This window comes from Oncorhynchus nerka, linkage group LG8 (genome assembly GCF_034236695.1).
Source record: "Oncorhynchus nerka isolate Pitt River linkage group LG8, Oner_Uvic_2.0, whole genome shotgun sequence".
NCBI classification, from domain to species: domain Eukaryota; kingdom Metazoa; phylum Chordata; class Actinopteri; order Salmoniformes; family Salmonidae; genus Oncorhynchus; species Oncorhynchus nerka.
This window is the reverse complement of record NC_088403.1, coordinates 36519586-36535767: the sequence shown is the minus strand read 5'-3', so window position 1 is coordinate 36535767 and position 16182 is coordinate 36519586. Positions and strand designations below refer to the sequence as shown.

Below are 16182 nucleotides of genomic sequence, written 5' to 3'. Positions count from 1 at the left end.
TCAAGCCGATTTAAGTCAAAACTGTAACTAGGCCACTCAGGAACATTCAATGTCGTCTTGGTAAGCAACTCCTGTGTATATTTGGCCTTGAGTTTTAGGTAATTGTCCTGCAGAAAGGTGAATTTGTCTCCCAGTGTCTGTTGGAAAGCAGACTGAACCAAGTTTTCCACTAGGATTTTGCCTGTGCTTAGCTCTTTTCCATTTATTTTATCCCCAAAAAACTCACAAGTCCGAGCCAATGACAAGCATACCCATAAAATGATTCAGCCACCACCATGCTTGAAAATATGAAAAGTAGTACTCTGTAATGTACTGTGTTGGATTTGCCCCAAACATAACGCTTTATATTCAGGACAAAAAGGTAATTACTTTGCCACATTTTTTCAGTATTACTTTAGTGCCTTATTGCAAACAGGATGCATGTTTTGGAATACTTTTATTCGGTACAGGCTTCCTTCTTTCACTCTGTAATTTATGTTAGTATTGTGGAGTAACTACAATGTTGTTGATCCATCCTCAGTTACAGTATTTCCTCTCACAGCCATTAAACTCTGTAACTGTTTTAAAATATCTATTGGCCCCATGGTGAAATCTCTGAGAAGTTTCCCTCCTCTCCGGCAACTGAGTTAGGAAGGGCGCCTGTATCTTTGTAGTGACTGGGTGTATTGATACACCATCCAAAGCGTAATTAATAACTGCACCATGCTCAAAGGGATGTTCGATGTCTTCTTTCTTTTTCTTACCCATCTACCAATAGGTGCCCTTCTTTGCGAACTATTGGAAACACCTCCCAGGTCTTTGTGGTTGAATCTGTGGTTGAAATTCACTGCTCGACTGAGGGACCTTACAGATAATTGTATGTGTGGGGTACAGAGATGGGGTAGTCATGTTAAACACTATTACTGCACACAGAGTGAGTCCATGCAACTTATTATGTGACTTGCTAAGCACATTTGAATACTTATTGACTCAAGACATTTCAACTTTTCATTTTTAATGAATTCGCAAACATTTCTAAAAACGTAATTCCACTTTGACATTTTGGGGTATTGTGTATAGATTAGTGATACAAAGTCTCAATTTAATCCATTTTAAAAATGAGGGAAAAGTCCAAGGGTGTGAATACTTTCTGAAGGCACTATAGAGCCATGACAGTCCTCTGAATGCAATGCCATCTTTATATAGTAATAAAGTAGTAACATTGGGATTTGTATATAGACGGGCTACAATATCACGAAAACGATGCATCAGCTTCAATGAGGCAGAAGGTGGTGTGTTGTAATTCTGGATGGCAAGATAGCCAGCAACAATGACAAGAAGCTGCCATATGGGAAATCGTAGTTGGCTCGTTTCAGCTAGTTGTATCTTGCTCTTGATACCATGTCTTGTTTTGACTCATGTCACATCTATGCTAATATGAAAAGAATTCGCTAGCTAACCAACAACTGCAACTATGTATTTATTGTGCAAATGTATTTGTTTTCAATAAACATTGGATACTAAATATAGTTTGTCTACAAATCTAAGCCAACCCTGTCTTTTTTTGCCACATTAGTTGCTAAACAACCAACCAGTCTAAAGGCTCTTGAGGAACTCATACAAGTCTGTAAGCCTCATTAAAAGCTACAAATCTATTAGTGTTCAACCATAACACGTGATGACAATACAACACAACAGAAAATATGAATGGGAATTATGTTTCTGCCCACGGGTGGCAAAATAGAACTATCTGAAAGCAACACCCTTACTAAACTAAGCCACCCTCCGCAGTCTTCTCATCTGACCCGCTGGGTCATATCTTAATAACCCAGCATCAACATCCCAACCTGGCCATTTTTAAAGTAAACGACCCAACTTAGTGACCCAATTCCTGCAACCCAGCAGTTGGGTCATCCAAACAACCAAGTATTTTTAAGAGTGTTGGCTAGGTTGAAGATACTATAGCTAGCTAGCAACCTAAGCCAAAACCTAATAATTATCATCATAAACAAATGGCATTACCATTACAGTAAACTTTTCGGGAATTAAAACAGGAGCTACAGACATATAATATAATTGGCTTGACAGCCAATGATGTATTATTCAACATTGGTATTAAAATAGTACCCGTATAGGAATGGGTAATTGTTTACAAGTTGCTAGCTATCCCATAAAGCCATCGGTGAAAACAATATTTTGAAGTGCTCTGCATGTCCCGACAAAAAGGTTCTCCCAGTAATCTTTGCTAAATTTAAACTTGAAAGGTTCCTTCAAGAACCCCTCAACTAACCAATGGTACAAATATGAACCCATTGACTGCAATGGTTCATGGAGTCACCCTTTTTCTAGAGTGTAGCCAAAACGGCAAAAATGATAGGTCTCTTTATACTCCCCTGTCGGTTTTTGCGTTTTTTCCACTGACAGAAAACCATGTTGGCATCAGTCTGATAGGAATACAGTAGACCTGGTAGTAATACAGTAGCAATACAGTAAAACTACAGCGGATCTATTTTACCTTGAGGAAGCGGTTCATATCAGCCTCCATGTTTGAGATGGTCAGCCTCTGCATGATGATGTCAGTGATGCGTCTCTCCAGAGACTGCCATTTCGCCCGGGCTGTCCTGGTGGTGTAGACACTCCCCGTCCTCAACGGGTACTTCCTGATAAGTGGAATTCAACAGAGGTCAGTTGTTGACTTGTTTGTTGTCCTGTTTCAGCTAGAGTAGGAGTCATTTCATGTACACAAATCAAATCAAGTAAAAAGTATAATAAAATGTTATTTGCCACATGCTTTGTAAACAACAGGTGTAGACAAACAGTGAAATGTATACGTACTTACGGGCCCTTCTCAACAATGCAGAGAAAATATCGAAAAAATGATAACACAAGGAATACATACACAATGAGTAACGATAACTTGGCAAAATACACATGCAGAGATGGGCAGTATTTATGTTACATAGAATTGAAATACATTGGTTTAATTACTTCTGAGTATTTTGACATTTGAATAACACTGGGCTGAACTACACTCCAATGTATTTTGTATTTTCAAAATACTAAATACTTTCCTAAATGTTTTATAGTAGTACACATTTTGTGTCCCCCCCTTTCAACCTGCATTGGTATCAGTCTGATAGCACTATGGTGTGATAAAATCATCTGCTAAATGAATGGCAGGTAGCCAAGCAGTTAGGAGTGTTGGAGCAGTAAACAACAAGGTCGCTGGTTTGAATCCCTGAGCTGACTAGGTGACAAATCTGTTGACGTGCCCTTGCTCTAGATAAGAAAGTCTGTTAATGATGTATATAACACTTGCAAAGCATGCTGAGTATTATTCTAATGAGCCCTGCCCTGAAACAATTCAATTTGGTATGTGCATTTTCATAAATGCGTTTACATTTTGGTAATATAGCAGACATGCTTATCCAGAATGACAATATATCACAGTCATAGCAAGCAAAACGTTTTTGCAACCGTTACTGGGAATGTTGTTGCTGATCGGCTCGGCTACTTGTATTTTAAAATACATGTATTTTTATGAAATACATTACAAATATGTATGTTGTAGTTTATTTTGACACATTGATCTTTTATGGTATTTTGTATCTGTATTTTGTAATTGTATTTTGTGATTTTGGCCCATCCCTGTACATGGGGTACCAGTACATAGTCAACGTGCAGGGGCATGAGGTAATTGAGGTAGATATGTAGTGTAAATATAAGTAGGGGTGAAGTGACTAGGCAACAGGATAGATAATAAACAATAGGAGCAGCGTATTTGATGAGTGAAACGAGTTAGTGCAAAGAGGATCATCGCAGATTGTCTGGGTAGCTATTTGGTTAACAAACACATCATGCCTATGCACATGGCAAACACACATGCACACACACACTCTCACCCACACCATCAGTACCTTGGGGTTCCATTGGGGGCTACTGCCCCAGCAGAGTGAGGTCTGCCTGGGATGCCACGGTGTGAAGGTTCCTGGAGGGGCTCCGGTAGGCTCACCTTTCTGTTCACCTTCCCTGAGGTGGGCCTCACCTGTCTCCTCAGAGCTGTCACCTAGCGAAGGGGGAAGGCAGGGCCACGTTCCGTATGGATAAAAGGACAAAGATGTTTTGTTGTCCATTGCAAAACGTTTTGCTACAGTTTGCCATACTGAACATGACCATGTTTATCTTACCTCCTCATTTTTCCTGCGTAGTACCAGGTCCTGCTGCCTCTTCTGAGCCTCCAGCTGTCTCAGTTGGTGCTGTAAGTGACAGGCACATAATATCAATACCATTTAATTTCATTTAACTTTGTCACAGACTAACACACAACTTCGCAACACACATTATTTCCTGTCTGTAACGTTACCTCATGTTTGCGCTGGTCCTTCTTCAGAGTAGCGATCTCTCTGTTGCGTCGGCACTCTGACACTCTGTTTTTCTCCTGCACCTCCTTCATCTGGCGCATCAGGCCCACCTAGCAAAACACCCACCATTTACATGTCACTCAATCAATCAGTCAATATATCCATCCATCCCCCCAACCACCAATCGACCCACCCACTCACTCAACCACTTTACCATCACCCCCCTCCCATCCTTCCATCCACACTTTTTTCTGTACCTTTGTTTTCTTCATCTCAGCCACATCCTGGTTGAGTTTCTTGAGCTGTTTCTCGTACTGTGATTGGTTCTTGAGGAGGCGTGCGTGTTCCTTCTGGGCTGACTGCAGCTTCTGCATCTCCTTGTTCATAGAGCTCAACTTCTTCTCATATTCTAACTTGATCTTCTTAGCCTTCTCCTCCGTGCAAGTCTCCACTGAGCCTGCAGACACAACTAACTCAGCTTAGCACGGTCACGGTGGAAACAACACAACACAGTTCGGTTCAACCGACACAGCTCAGCACAGCCACAATGGAATATCAATCAAATCAGTCATTCAAATGTTAGCCTTTTTAAAGCAACCGTTGTCACAGTCACAAAGTGATTGACAGAATATGACAGCCCTCTAGAAATAAGGTTGTTTAAACACAAGCGCATGTACTTTATGGTGTCTAAAATAACAAACTTACACAAAAATACATGAAATTGTTATGTACAGGTATGGTGTCATTGGTGGTGGAAAGGATTAGTTAGATAGAGTTAGTTATATAACTCCATAATATACTCACTCTGAGATCTAGCGACATAAGCACCTAAACAAATAAATGCAACCCTTCATTAATCTGTCACCATATTCCTGTGCGCCTCTGCTGTACCGATGTTGTGACCATGATGCATGACATCATATCCTGTGCACGTCACTTTCTCTCGTATACGTACCCATGTTGTGCAGCACCTTGTCCCTCTCCAGCTGTGTGTCTCTGATCTTGCTCTGCAGCATCATGAGTTTCTGTTCGTACTGCTGTTTGAGCGTGTGCAGACGGCGCTGGCTGTTCTCCAGCTCGTCTATCAGCTTCTGCTTGATGGCAATCTCACACGTGATGTTGGCCAGATCCGCCTGGAAGTCCTCTGTTCAGGGTACACACACAGCGCTAGCTATACGAGACGGGCTTCATTGACATATTCACTATTCGTCACTACTTTTATTAAAATATAACAGAATAATCTAATCACGGTGAATGAATAAGGAGTGCTAGACCTGGGTTTGAAAACTCTTCACACACTTCCCACAGCCCTCCAGGACCAAAGTTGCGAAGGCATTCTGTATGACAGTGTAAAAGCACCTTTGGATGTGTGTGTGTGTAGGTGTGTGTGTGTGAGAGAGTTTTACCTTTCTCATCCAGTTCTTCAGAGTCGGACTCGTCCGAGCTCTCCTCTCCCTCCATCTCATACTCCTCCTCTTCTCCCTCCAGCTCCTCTCCTTCCTCATGGTCACTGACGTGGTCCTCCTTGTCCACACACATTTACACGATGTGAGTACAAAGGACACACACACGGCACACACACACAAACACACTGACATAAATATGCCAATTAAGGACATTCTTAGACGTACCCCCTCAGCCTCGTCGTTGCCTCGTTCCTGTTCGTTGTCTGGTACCCCCTCCTTGACCACACTATGAGAACAGAACCAGAGGTTTAGGTAGTCATTGACCGCAAACGCAAGACATCAGGTCACTAGACTATCAGGGAGCACTACCATACCATATAGCACTACCATACAGCACATGAACACACTATCTTGATTTTTCTGCATAATGTAAAAATGCATTTAAGGTTAGAATCACAATTCAATCAGAACCCAAATCATTTGTTTGTTAGAATCATCCTTGAAGAAGACGTTAGTGAATGATTGATTGACATTATGTGGCTGCATCATGGCAAAAAGAGCTGAATCTTTTAGTTCATTTATTTTAGTTTAAGGGTCTCAACAATGCAGAAAGAGGGAGAGGCATAAGGAGAAGGGTGAGAGGTTACAAGTGTGTTTTCCTCCAGGTGTGGCAACTACCTGCAGGTGTAAAAGATGTGTTAGAGAGGTGGGAAGAGGGGAGTTAGAAAAATGGGAGGAGAGTGGGAGGAGAGGGGGTTAGAGAGATGGGGGAGAGGGGTATAGCAAACCTGGGAAGCTTAACCTCATGGTGACTCTCCTCGAGCCGCTGCAGTCTTCAGAGTGGGGGAGGAGAACAGGGGAGACAGTTGGAGAGAGTGAGGTTGGCAGGGGAAGGGAGTGAACCAGAGAGCAGAGAATAGTGTAGCAAGGAAGAACAGGTTAACCTTTGAGGAATTGGCGCTGGTTGTCTTCTTTTGGCTTGTTGGTGTGTGCCAAGTCGTTTATGTGTTATGTTGTTTATCAAACATTTATCAAATGTGTATTAAACCACAGAGAAAGAGGGAGACCAGTTGTACAGTACAGGTACATCTGAACATGACTGGGCTTGTTATATAAACCCATCATCATGTATGGGGTATTACAGTAGATAGACATTAGAGAGGAAATAGGTATCTGTTGAAGGGGAAAGGCTGGGTGCCAGAACTAATTACCCAAAACACCCTGGGACAACAACGGAAACCAATTCCCCTCGCCTCTGTAATCCCCCCACATCCTTCTACCACCTCTCCCCCTCACCTAGCCATGCCCAGACCATCTCTAACCACCTCCGAGCATATCACTGTCAGACTCAAGGCCTACCATCAAAGTCTGCCCATTGCTTAGTTTTATTTGTATTGTTTCATCCACAAGTTTGGACATATACACTTAGTTACAAATTGTAACAAACCTAATGCAATCGGTTTCATGGCATGTACTGTATGTGAAATGTACATCAAAACAGCAACGTGGAGTGAGCGCAATATCAAAGAGTGCAATATCAAAGGTATGAAGGGGACAAAAACAACTCCTACCTCTTCTTTTTCTTCCTCTCTTTCTTCTTGAGTTTCTCCAGATCTTTCTTGGCCATCTCGATGATGTCGGAAGCCACTATCTCGGGGGCGAAGTGGGCTGGGGAGAAGGAGCCCCCACCAGCGTACAGGGAGGAACGTGTGTTGGCACGGGACAGGGTTTTACGGAGGTTCTCATTCACTGACTCACTCTCCAGGAGCTTGGCTCTGCAGACACAAAACCAACAGTCAGAATACTGTTGTGGGCCTCCCAACTCCAAAACCAAAGGTCACAATACTTCCTTTCTACAGACACATCATACTGTGCATGTAAGAGACACGTCATGCATCATACCTGAGCTCCTCGATTTCTTTGATATAGTTCTGGATCATATTTCCAATTTCCTCAGTCCCCTCACCTGGAAGATAATCGAACATGAGGGCATTTTCAGCACTTTTTCCATTAACTTTATTAATGGAGCACTTCCTATCCCACTAGCCTGGATTTTGAATCATCACGGCGCAGTGTGAATAAGGTCCATTATTCCTGTCCCAGTACGTACCCACTTTGGCCAGAACCTGGTTGGCCTGGTCACTGAGGTACTGTGTGAGTCTGGCCCTCTGGGCGTCAATGGTCTCCTGCATGGCCTTGACCCTGATCCTCAGGTTACTGTTCTCTGTCTGTAGCATGCTGTTCTCATGGACCATGTCGTTGATGCTCTCCATGCCGTCTTCCCCCACCATACGCTTGCCCTGAGACCAGAGAGAGACCAGAGGACTATGGTTAGTATAGTAGATCATTATAGTAGATCAGTCAGGCCAATACAACTATACATTGTTATACCTCCCCTACCAGATGCTTGCCCTGCTCAGATCAGAGGGAAACAGAGAGATGAGTGCAGGTCATAGAGAAATATCGACTGACAATCCACACTGAATATCCCTCCGTTTCACTATTGTTTAGTTGGATTCCAGGCTACCAGAAATACAACCTCAATGGACACATGTGCAGCCGTTAGTACGTTTTAAAAGTTATATGGATCCATATTATGGTACAGTTAACCATGTGACTTGACCTGGAAAACAGTGCCTTTATAATGATATCTAAAAATAGCAACAACAACAAAAAATTGAATCTCCCTCTCTCTCTCTCTCTCTCTCTCTCTCTCTCTCTCTCTCTCTCTCTCTCTCTCTCTCTCTCTCTCTCTCTCTCTCTCTCTTTCTCTCTCTCTCTCTCTCTCTTGCACCCTCCATCCTCTCTTTCCTTCTCTTACCGTCTTGTACTCCATCAGTTCCATCTGTAGCCTGGCAATGTCAGTCCTGAGAGCTGATATCTGCTGGGAGGCTTTGTCCTGGTTCACCATCACCTTGTTCTTAATGTTCCTGGCTCGGTTAGCGTAGTTCAGACAGCTCAGTGTCTCCATGAAGTCCCGGTCAGATGGGCTGATACACGCTATCATCACCGTTTGACTGGGGATAGAGAGAAAGAAGATGGACAGAATACAGACACGGGCCGTAGATACACACAAAAATCATTAGAAACGGAATAACCACATAGGCAACGTCAATGTAAATCACTTTGTCAACTACTTGGAAAATAAATCTAATTAATTATTTGAATTTATTTAAAAAATAGATAAATGTTCAAATATATGGTCATTAATTCACCCACTGGCGTAAAGATAATCCGGTTTTAATAGATTACTTTTAAAACATTGACATTTTAGTCAGCAGACCTTCATTAGACAGATAATTAATGAATCCAGATAATAAAGCTTCAAGGAGAGGTTCTAGCGATATTCCAGAATTAGAATACAACTGTTATTATATCTATATCTTCAAACACTATTACATACAGTGTCTTTATGTGGTTTATGAGGACGTACAGACCTGTTTCCTCCCAGAGAGTCCTGCAGTAGCCGGGTGAGTTTCGAGTCCCTGTAAGGCACGTGGGTGGACCTCTTACTCCTGTCCCCCAGAGCACTGATCACGTTACCCAGAGCAAGCTGCAGCGAGAGAGGAAAAACAGACCGAGGAGACATGAAGATGAGATGAGATCCTTAAAAATGAGGCTTAAGCATCTGCATTCTATCAAAAATAAAGTATCAAATCCTTCCTTTAATGTGATGTTTAAATGCAGTTGTCAAAGAGGTGGTGCCACAGTGTTGGTAGGACATCGGCAATATCTTTCTCAGCCACCAGGTGGCGCTTTCCCCGATAGCTTCTCAGCTCTACACAACAAGTGTATCATTGAAACAGTTCAGGTCAGTCATCCAAGAAGAGGACATGGCATCACCACTGTCCTGACTCTCTAAAACCTCTTAGTGCTGAGTAACCTATGACCTTTACATGCACTGTTCTAGCATTGGGAATGGTGCGGGTCAATTCCATTTAAAGTCCGTCAACTTGTAATAAATTGACCCAAACCAGGCACTGTGTGTTCACCAATTTTCTAACTATAGCATGCATTATTTTACAGTGAGAGTCTCACCAGTCCACAGTTGATGGAGATGCCTTCCTTGGCTCTATCCCCAGTAGCTCCTGTCCTCTTTAGTCTCTCCGACCCGGCCAGGTCCACAAAGTGAAACTTAGCCGTCAGCGTCTCGAACTCAGAGTTGATCTCAGAGGAACCATTGGCCAGGCGGCCGTCTGTCTCATTGGACTCCTGAAGGAGATGGGTATGGTGAATAAAACAAAGAAGAGACTGGGGGAAAATACACCCGGTGATTGTGTGTGTAATTTCATGTCTTGGACATGCGTTTGGACATTTCGGCTCGAGCATTGATTTAGGCTTATGAGAAATATAACTGGTGGCTTTCGTCTTCCATTATAGCTCTCAATAGCAACACCAGTGGATAGACATATCTGTGTCTGTAGCAGCCTGTATATTGTCCATTTAATCAGCGGAGCAGAGAGAGGAGGGTGACATCATGCCCAGCTGGTGTGTGTGTCCATTGGGATTTATGTGGGGAGATATGCTGTGTGGTGAGCTGTGTCGCTGGCTGGGGAGCTGTGTGGGAGGCTTGGGTAACGCTGCATTTCACAGTCCTCTTGTTTATCAGCTGGGGGTGTTTATTGTTTATCTCATAAATACTAGGAAATGAAATGTTATTAATGTGTATTTTCACAATCGGAAACAAACGAGTGGTTGTATGTTACAACAACCCCCAAATAAAATGGTAATGATTATGCAGCTTAATAACCTTTTTATCATGTAATTTCTAAAGAATGACAGTGAAAATAGTCCAGCCAGTGAAATAGACTGTGAAAAGTGTATCCTATCCTAGGCTTGGCTCTAGAGAGCTCCAGGCCACTGGTGCAATGCCACGTACGCTGTCGTCTGGAGTGCAGACTCTGACTTGGCACAGGTGGATGGTGAAGATGGCATGGGAGCGCGAGCTCTGGATGTTCATCTGGGTGCTGGCTGTAGTACGGGACAGAGCACCCAGCTTCAGACACTGCATCATCTGTACAGGGAGGGGGAGGGAGGACCAGGGACAGGAAAGGAATGGGAGAGTTTAGAGTTAGTACAGTGTATTCAAGAGAGAAATTCTGTTTGTCACACCCTGTTTCACCTGTCTTTGTGCTTGTATCCACCCCCCTACATCTTCGTTATTATCCCCAGTGTATTTATACCTGTGTTCTCTGTTTGTCTGTTGCCAGTTAATTTTGTTTCGTCAAGAATGCCAGCGGATTTTCCCGTGCTCCTGTCTGTGTCTAGTTCCTGTTTTCTAGCTTTCCCGTTTTTTGACCATTCTGCCTGCCTTGACCCTGAGCTTGCCTGTCGTTTTGTACCTTGTCACACCACCCTGGATTACTGACCTCTGCCTGCCCTGACCCTGAGCCTGCCTGCCGTTCTGTACCTTTCAGACTCTGCTTTGGACTACTGACCTCTGCCTGCCCTTGACCTGTTGTTAACCTGCCCCCCTGTTTTTGTAATAAACTTTTGTTACTTCGAAACTGTCTGCATCTGGGTCTTCTCCTGAGCCTTGACCCAAACACATTCACAGACAGATTTAGGCTCACAGCAATAACATATGTTTAACCAACGACCATAGGTACAGATTGGTGTTCTTCTGCTTTAGATTGTGATTGGGGCTCCGGGCAGCCGAGCGGAAATGGAGGAAAACTCGCCTCCCTGCGGACCTGGCATCCTTTCACTCCCTCCTCTCTACATTTTCCTCTTCTCTCTCTGCTGCTAAAGCCACTTTCTACCACTCTAAATTCCAAGCATCTGCCTCTAACCCTAGGAAGCTCTTTGCCACCTTCTCCTCCCTCCTGAATCCTCCTCCCCCTCCCCCCTCCTCCCTCTCTGCAGATGACTTCGTCAACCATTTTGAAAAGAAGGTCGACGACATCCGATCCTCGTTTGCTAAGTCAAACGACACCGCTGGTTCTGCTCACACTGCCCTACCCTGTGCTCTGACCTCTTTCTCCCCTCTCTCTCCAGATGAAATCTCGCGTCTTGTGACGGCCGGCCGCCCAACAACCTGCCCGCTTGACCCTATCCCCTCCTCTCTTCTCCAGACCATTTCGGGAGACCTTCTCCCTTACCTCACCTCGCTCATCAACTCATCCCTGACCGCTGGCTACGTCCCTTCCGTCTTCAAGAGAGCGAGAGTTGCACCCCTTCTGAAAAAACCTACACTCGATCCCTCCGATGTCAACAACTACAGACCAGTATCCCTTCTTTCTTTTCTCTCCAAAACTCTTGAACGTGCCGTCCTTGGCCAGCTCTCCCGCTATCTCTCTCAGAATGACCTTCTTGATCCATATCAGTCAGGTTTCAAGACTAGTCATTCAACTGAGACTGCTCTTCTCTGTATCACGGAGGCGCTCCGCACTGCTAAAGCTAACTCTCTCTCCTCTGCTCTCATCCTTCTAGACCTATCGGCTGCCTTCGATACTGTGAACCATCAGATCCTCCTCTCCACCCTCTCCGAGTTGGGCATCTCCGGCGCGGCCCGCGCTTGGATTGCGTCCTACCTGACAGGTCGCTCCTACCAGGTGGCGTGGCGAGAATCCGTCTCCACACCACGTACTCTCACCACTGGTGTCCCCCAGGGCTCTGTTCTAGGCCCTCTCCTATTCTCGCTATACACCAAGTCACTTGGCTCTGTCATAACCTCACATGGTCTCTCCTATCATTGCTATGCAGACGACACACAATTAATCTTCTCCTTTCCCCCTTCTGATGACCAGGTGGCGAATCGCATCTCTGCATGTCTGGCAGACATATCAGTGTGGATGAAGGATCACCACCTCAAGCTGAACCTCGGCAAGACGGAGCTGCTCTTCCTCCCGGGGAAGGACTGCCCGTTCCATGATCTCGCCATCACGGTTGACAACTCCATTGTGTCCTCCTCCCAGAGCGCTAAGAACCTTGGCGTGATCCTGGACAACACCCTGTCGTTCTCATCTAACATCAAGGCGGTGGCCCGTTCCTGTAGGTTCATGCTCTACAACATCCGCAGAGTACGACCCTGCCTCACACAGGAAGCGGCGCAGGTCCTAATCCAGGCACTTGTCATCTCCCGTCTGGATTACTGCAACTCGCTGTTGGCTGGGCTCCCTGCCTGTGCCATTAAACCCCTACAACTCATCCAGAACGCCGCAGCCCGTCTGGTGTTCAACCTTCCCAAGTTCTCTCACGTCACCCCGCTCCTCCGCTCTCTCCACTGGCTTCCAGTTGAAGCTCGCATCCGCTACAAGACCATGGTGCTTGCCTACGGAGCTGTGAGGGGAACGGCACCTCAGTACCTCCAGGCTCTGATCAGGCCCTACACCCAAACAAGGGCACTGCGTTCATCCACCTCTGGCCTGCTCGCCTCCCTACCACTGAGGAAGTACAGTTCCCGCTCAGCCCAGTCAAAACTGTTCGCTGCTCTGGCCCCCCAATGGTGGAACAAACTCCCTCACGACGCCAGGACAGCGGAGTCAATCACCACCTTCCGGAGACACCTGAAACCCCACCTCTTTAAGGAATACCTAGGATAGGATAAAGTAATCCCTCTCACCCCCCCCTTAAAAGATTTAGATGCACTACTGTTCCACTGGATGTCATAAGGTGAATGCACCAATTTGTAAGTCGCTCTGGATAAGAGCGTCTGCTAAATGACTTAAATGTAAATGTAATGTAATGATTGAGACTAACCTCTGCCTCGGAGGTGACCGTGCGCGTGGTGACTCCCACAGTGTAGATGCCTCCGCTAGCGTCCTCATGAATCTTGATGGTGGACTTCTGTCTCTTCCCATCCATGTCCCGCGTTGATTCAAACAGATCCAACACTTCCTCATTGTACAGCTGGGATAGGAGGGGAAAAAAACAAGCCAATGAACCAATACCCCAAATCCAAATAACTGTGCATGGAAAACATCAGTAGTTAAGTCATTTTGGTTATAGAAAGTATACTGCTTTATTAGTTTTTAGAGACATGTAGCAGCAAGCGATATCAGATTTGAGTGAGACGCGTAATTCCCTAGTAATTACTCTATGGTGATAAATCATCTGCCTGTAGAGTTTAATTAGCTGAACACATCCCATGAGCAGACAGAAGTACAGTATGCTTCCATCTGCTCCAGGTTGCTACACACAGCTGCTGCAACCCCTAGCCAGAACCCTTTCCCCTAATACCGCTCTTGTGTTAGCAGCTCTAAGGGAAGGGAACCGGATAGGTTTAAGTAAGCAATAACGAAGGCTCCAACCTAGCCTTCCAGGGCCAATGGGCTTCTTTTCAGATGATTAGAAACCTGCATCTCCAAGCCTCCTCATGTTGTAGAGCTAATGGGAGACTAACAGAGAGAGATTGCATTTCTGGTTCAAAAGTGTAACCAGTGGGGATTGAATACGGGTCTCCCGCTCACCAACCCAACGTCTTAAACCAAATCACCTCAGCTACAAAAAGCACCTAGTACGTTTTGTCCTTTCCGTCACACATACCTCCAGGAACTGTGCGTTGATCTTGAACTCGGGTACAGGCTTGCCCTGCTCTGTGGCGGAGTGCCGTCGTTCCTCAATGCCCCTGAAGAGGTGCTTGACTGCCCGGGGAATGATGCCCAACTCCTCCTCACTGATGTTCACGTCAAACCCTGTGCCCATGGTGTAGGTCTTCCCCGAACCAGTCTAGGGGAGAGGGACAAGAAGGGCGAGGATATGATAGGATCAATAACCAATTATATTGTTTCATTTATTTACTCATTTATCTGACTTGAAACTTATTCAGACAGTCAGTGGGCCTATGCTGCTATTTCATGAATACAGGAAGTTATAAACGGGGAGTGAGGGATCAGCTTTTCTTACTCAAATAAAAAAAAAACAGTACAAAACGCCAGAATAGATGAAAAACAAGCCCTGTCAAAATGACTCTCCTGGACTAAAGCCATTCCTAATATATGTAGCTACGACTGCACAGTGCACACACATTGGGGTTGGGGGCTTGGTTGTCATGGTGACTACCAAAGGAATGCGACGCTAATTCACACGTCACCTGAAAGATACTCTGACAGTAGTGTGTGTGTGTGTGTGTGTGTGTGTGTGTGTGTGTGTGCCGTGCGTTTTTGTGTGTATTTGTGTAGATGTAATGTGAGTGTGTGTGCATGCATGCGTACATATAAATGGTTGTGTGTGAGTGTGCATGTGTATGCGTTTGCGTGTGCGCAACCCGCTGTACCCCCTGAATGAGAGTCTGACAGGGAGACAACGGGGCTGAGAAGAATGGAGCCGGCAGAGGAGAATGGACAGAGAGATTAAGAGGAGAGGAGTGAAAGGAGAGTTTGGCAGAGCTCCTCTATAGAGCTTCAGCTCAGAGGAAGAGGTTGTGACAGAAGCAAACACAAAAAAATATGAGAGAGAGAGAGAGAGAGAGAGAGAGAGAGAGAGAGAGAGAGGGAGAGAAAGTGAACAAGTTTGAGAGAGTAAGAGCATGAAAGGGAAAGGGGGATACCTACTCAGTTGTACAACTGAATGCCTTCCACTGAAAGACAGACAGGCAGAGAGAGAGAGAGAGAGAGAGCAAGGAGAAAGAGGGAGAGAGCAGGGAGAAAGAGAGAGAGAGAGAGAGAGAGAGAGAGAGAGAGAGATAGTGAAAGAGAGCCTGATAGATAGATATGAACATGTACTGTAGAAAGTCAGTCGCAGGTGTTAATCTATCAAGCCAATAAAAACCCTGAGGTTGGTCCCGTTAGAACATGCCTGCTGTTGCTGAGTTGACTGAGTCTTCGTGGCCTGTTGGCTTCTCTCTTCACCTGAAATCAGCTCTATGAAGACGTGGAGCCTAACTGAGAACAGTTTCAAAGCAGTGCTATATAACTCACTGATACACAGTTATAAGGTTGGATAAATGACGATGCTACGGTCAATGTGAGTTTAGCAGAGTTATAGTATATCCCTCACTGAGTCACAGACAGGGGTTTGATGAATGACGTTGTAATAGCCAGTGTGAGTTTGGTATTGGAAACAAGGTGTGATAACATGTTCTGCTTGCTTACAGTAACAACACTGTTTTTTAAATTCATCCGGCAAGGGACCAGAGACCACAGGACACGTGGTGGATTCCTGGGGGTGGCAGAGCCCATCCCTTTCCTTGGGTGTGTCCAGCACTGAACCGCATTGCGTCTGTAGGCAAATATGGTGCGTGTATGTGTTGGTGTTTTTTATGCGTTTGTGCGCATGTTTGTAAATGTGTGTGTGCATGTGTGTATATGTATGCATTTGTGCATGTACACCTCTGTGTGTGTGTGTGTATGTGTGTGTGTGTGTGTGTGTGTGTGTGTGTGTGCGTGTGTGTGTGTGTGTGCATGTGTGTATATGTATGCATTTGTGCATGTACGCCTCTGTGTGTGTGTGTGTGTGTGTGTGTGTATGTGTGTGTGCGTGCGTGCGTGCGTGTG

General features: G+C 45.0%; 1 protein-coding gene across 1 annotated transcript in view; it reads right to left on the bottom strand.

The window, feature by feature from the left end:
* Window positions 1-16182, bottom strand: part of LOC115133242 (kinesin-like protein KIF21A) — a 43276-nt gene that overhangs the window by 11696 nt on the left and 15398 nt on the right. Inside the window, 17 exon segments of the mRNA XM_029666273.2 lie at window positions 2495-2639; window positions 3897-4045; window positions 4167-4235; window positions 4343-4450; window positions 4598-4797; window positions 5296-5484; window positions 5747-5864; window positions 5972-6032; window positions 7318-7521; window positions 7649-7712; window positions 7857-8046; window positions 8568-8763; window positions 9184-9299; window positions 9785-9958; window positions 10626-10760; window positions 13448-13597; window positions 14234-14416. Coding sequence (XP_029522133.2) covers window positions 2495-2639; window positions 3897-4045; window positions 4167-4235; window positions 4343-4450; window positions 4598-4797; window positions 5296-5484; window positions 5747-5864; window positions 5972-6032; window positions 7318-7521; window positions 7649-7712; window positions 7857-8046; window positions 8568-8763; window positions 9184-9299; window positions 9785-9958; window positions 10626-10760; window positions 13448-13597; window positions 14234-14416 — 2451 coding nt within the window.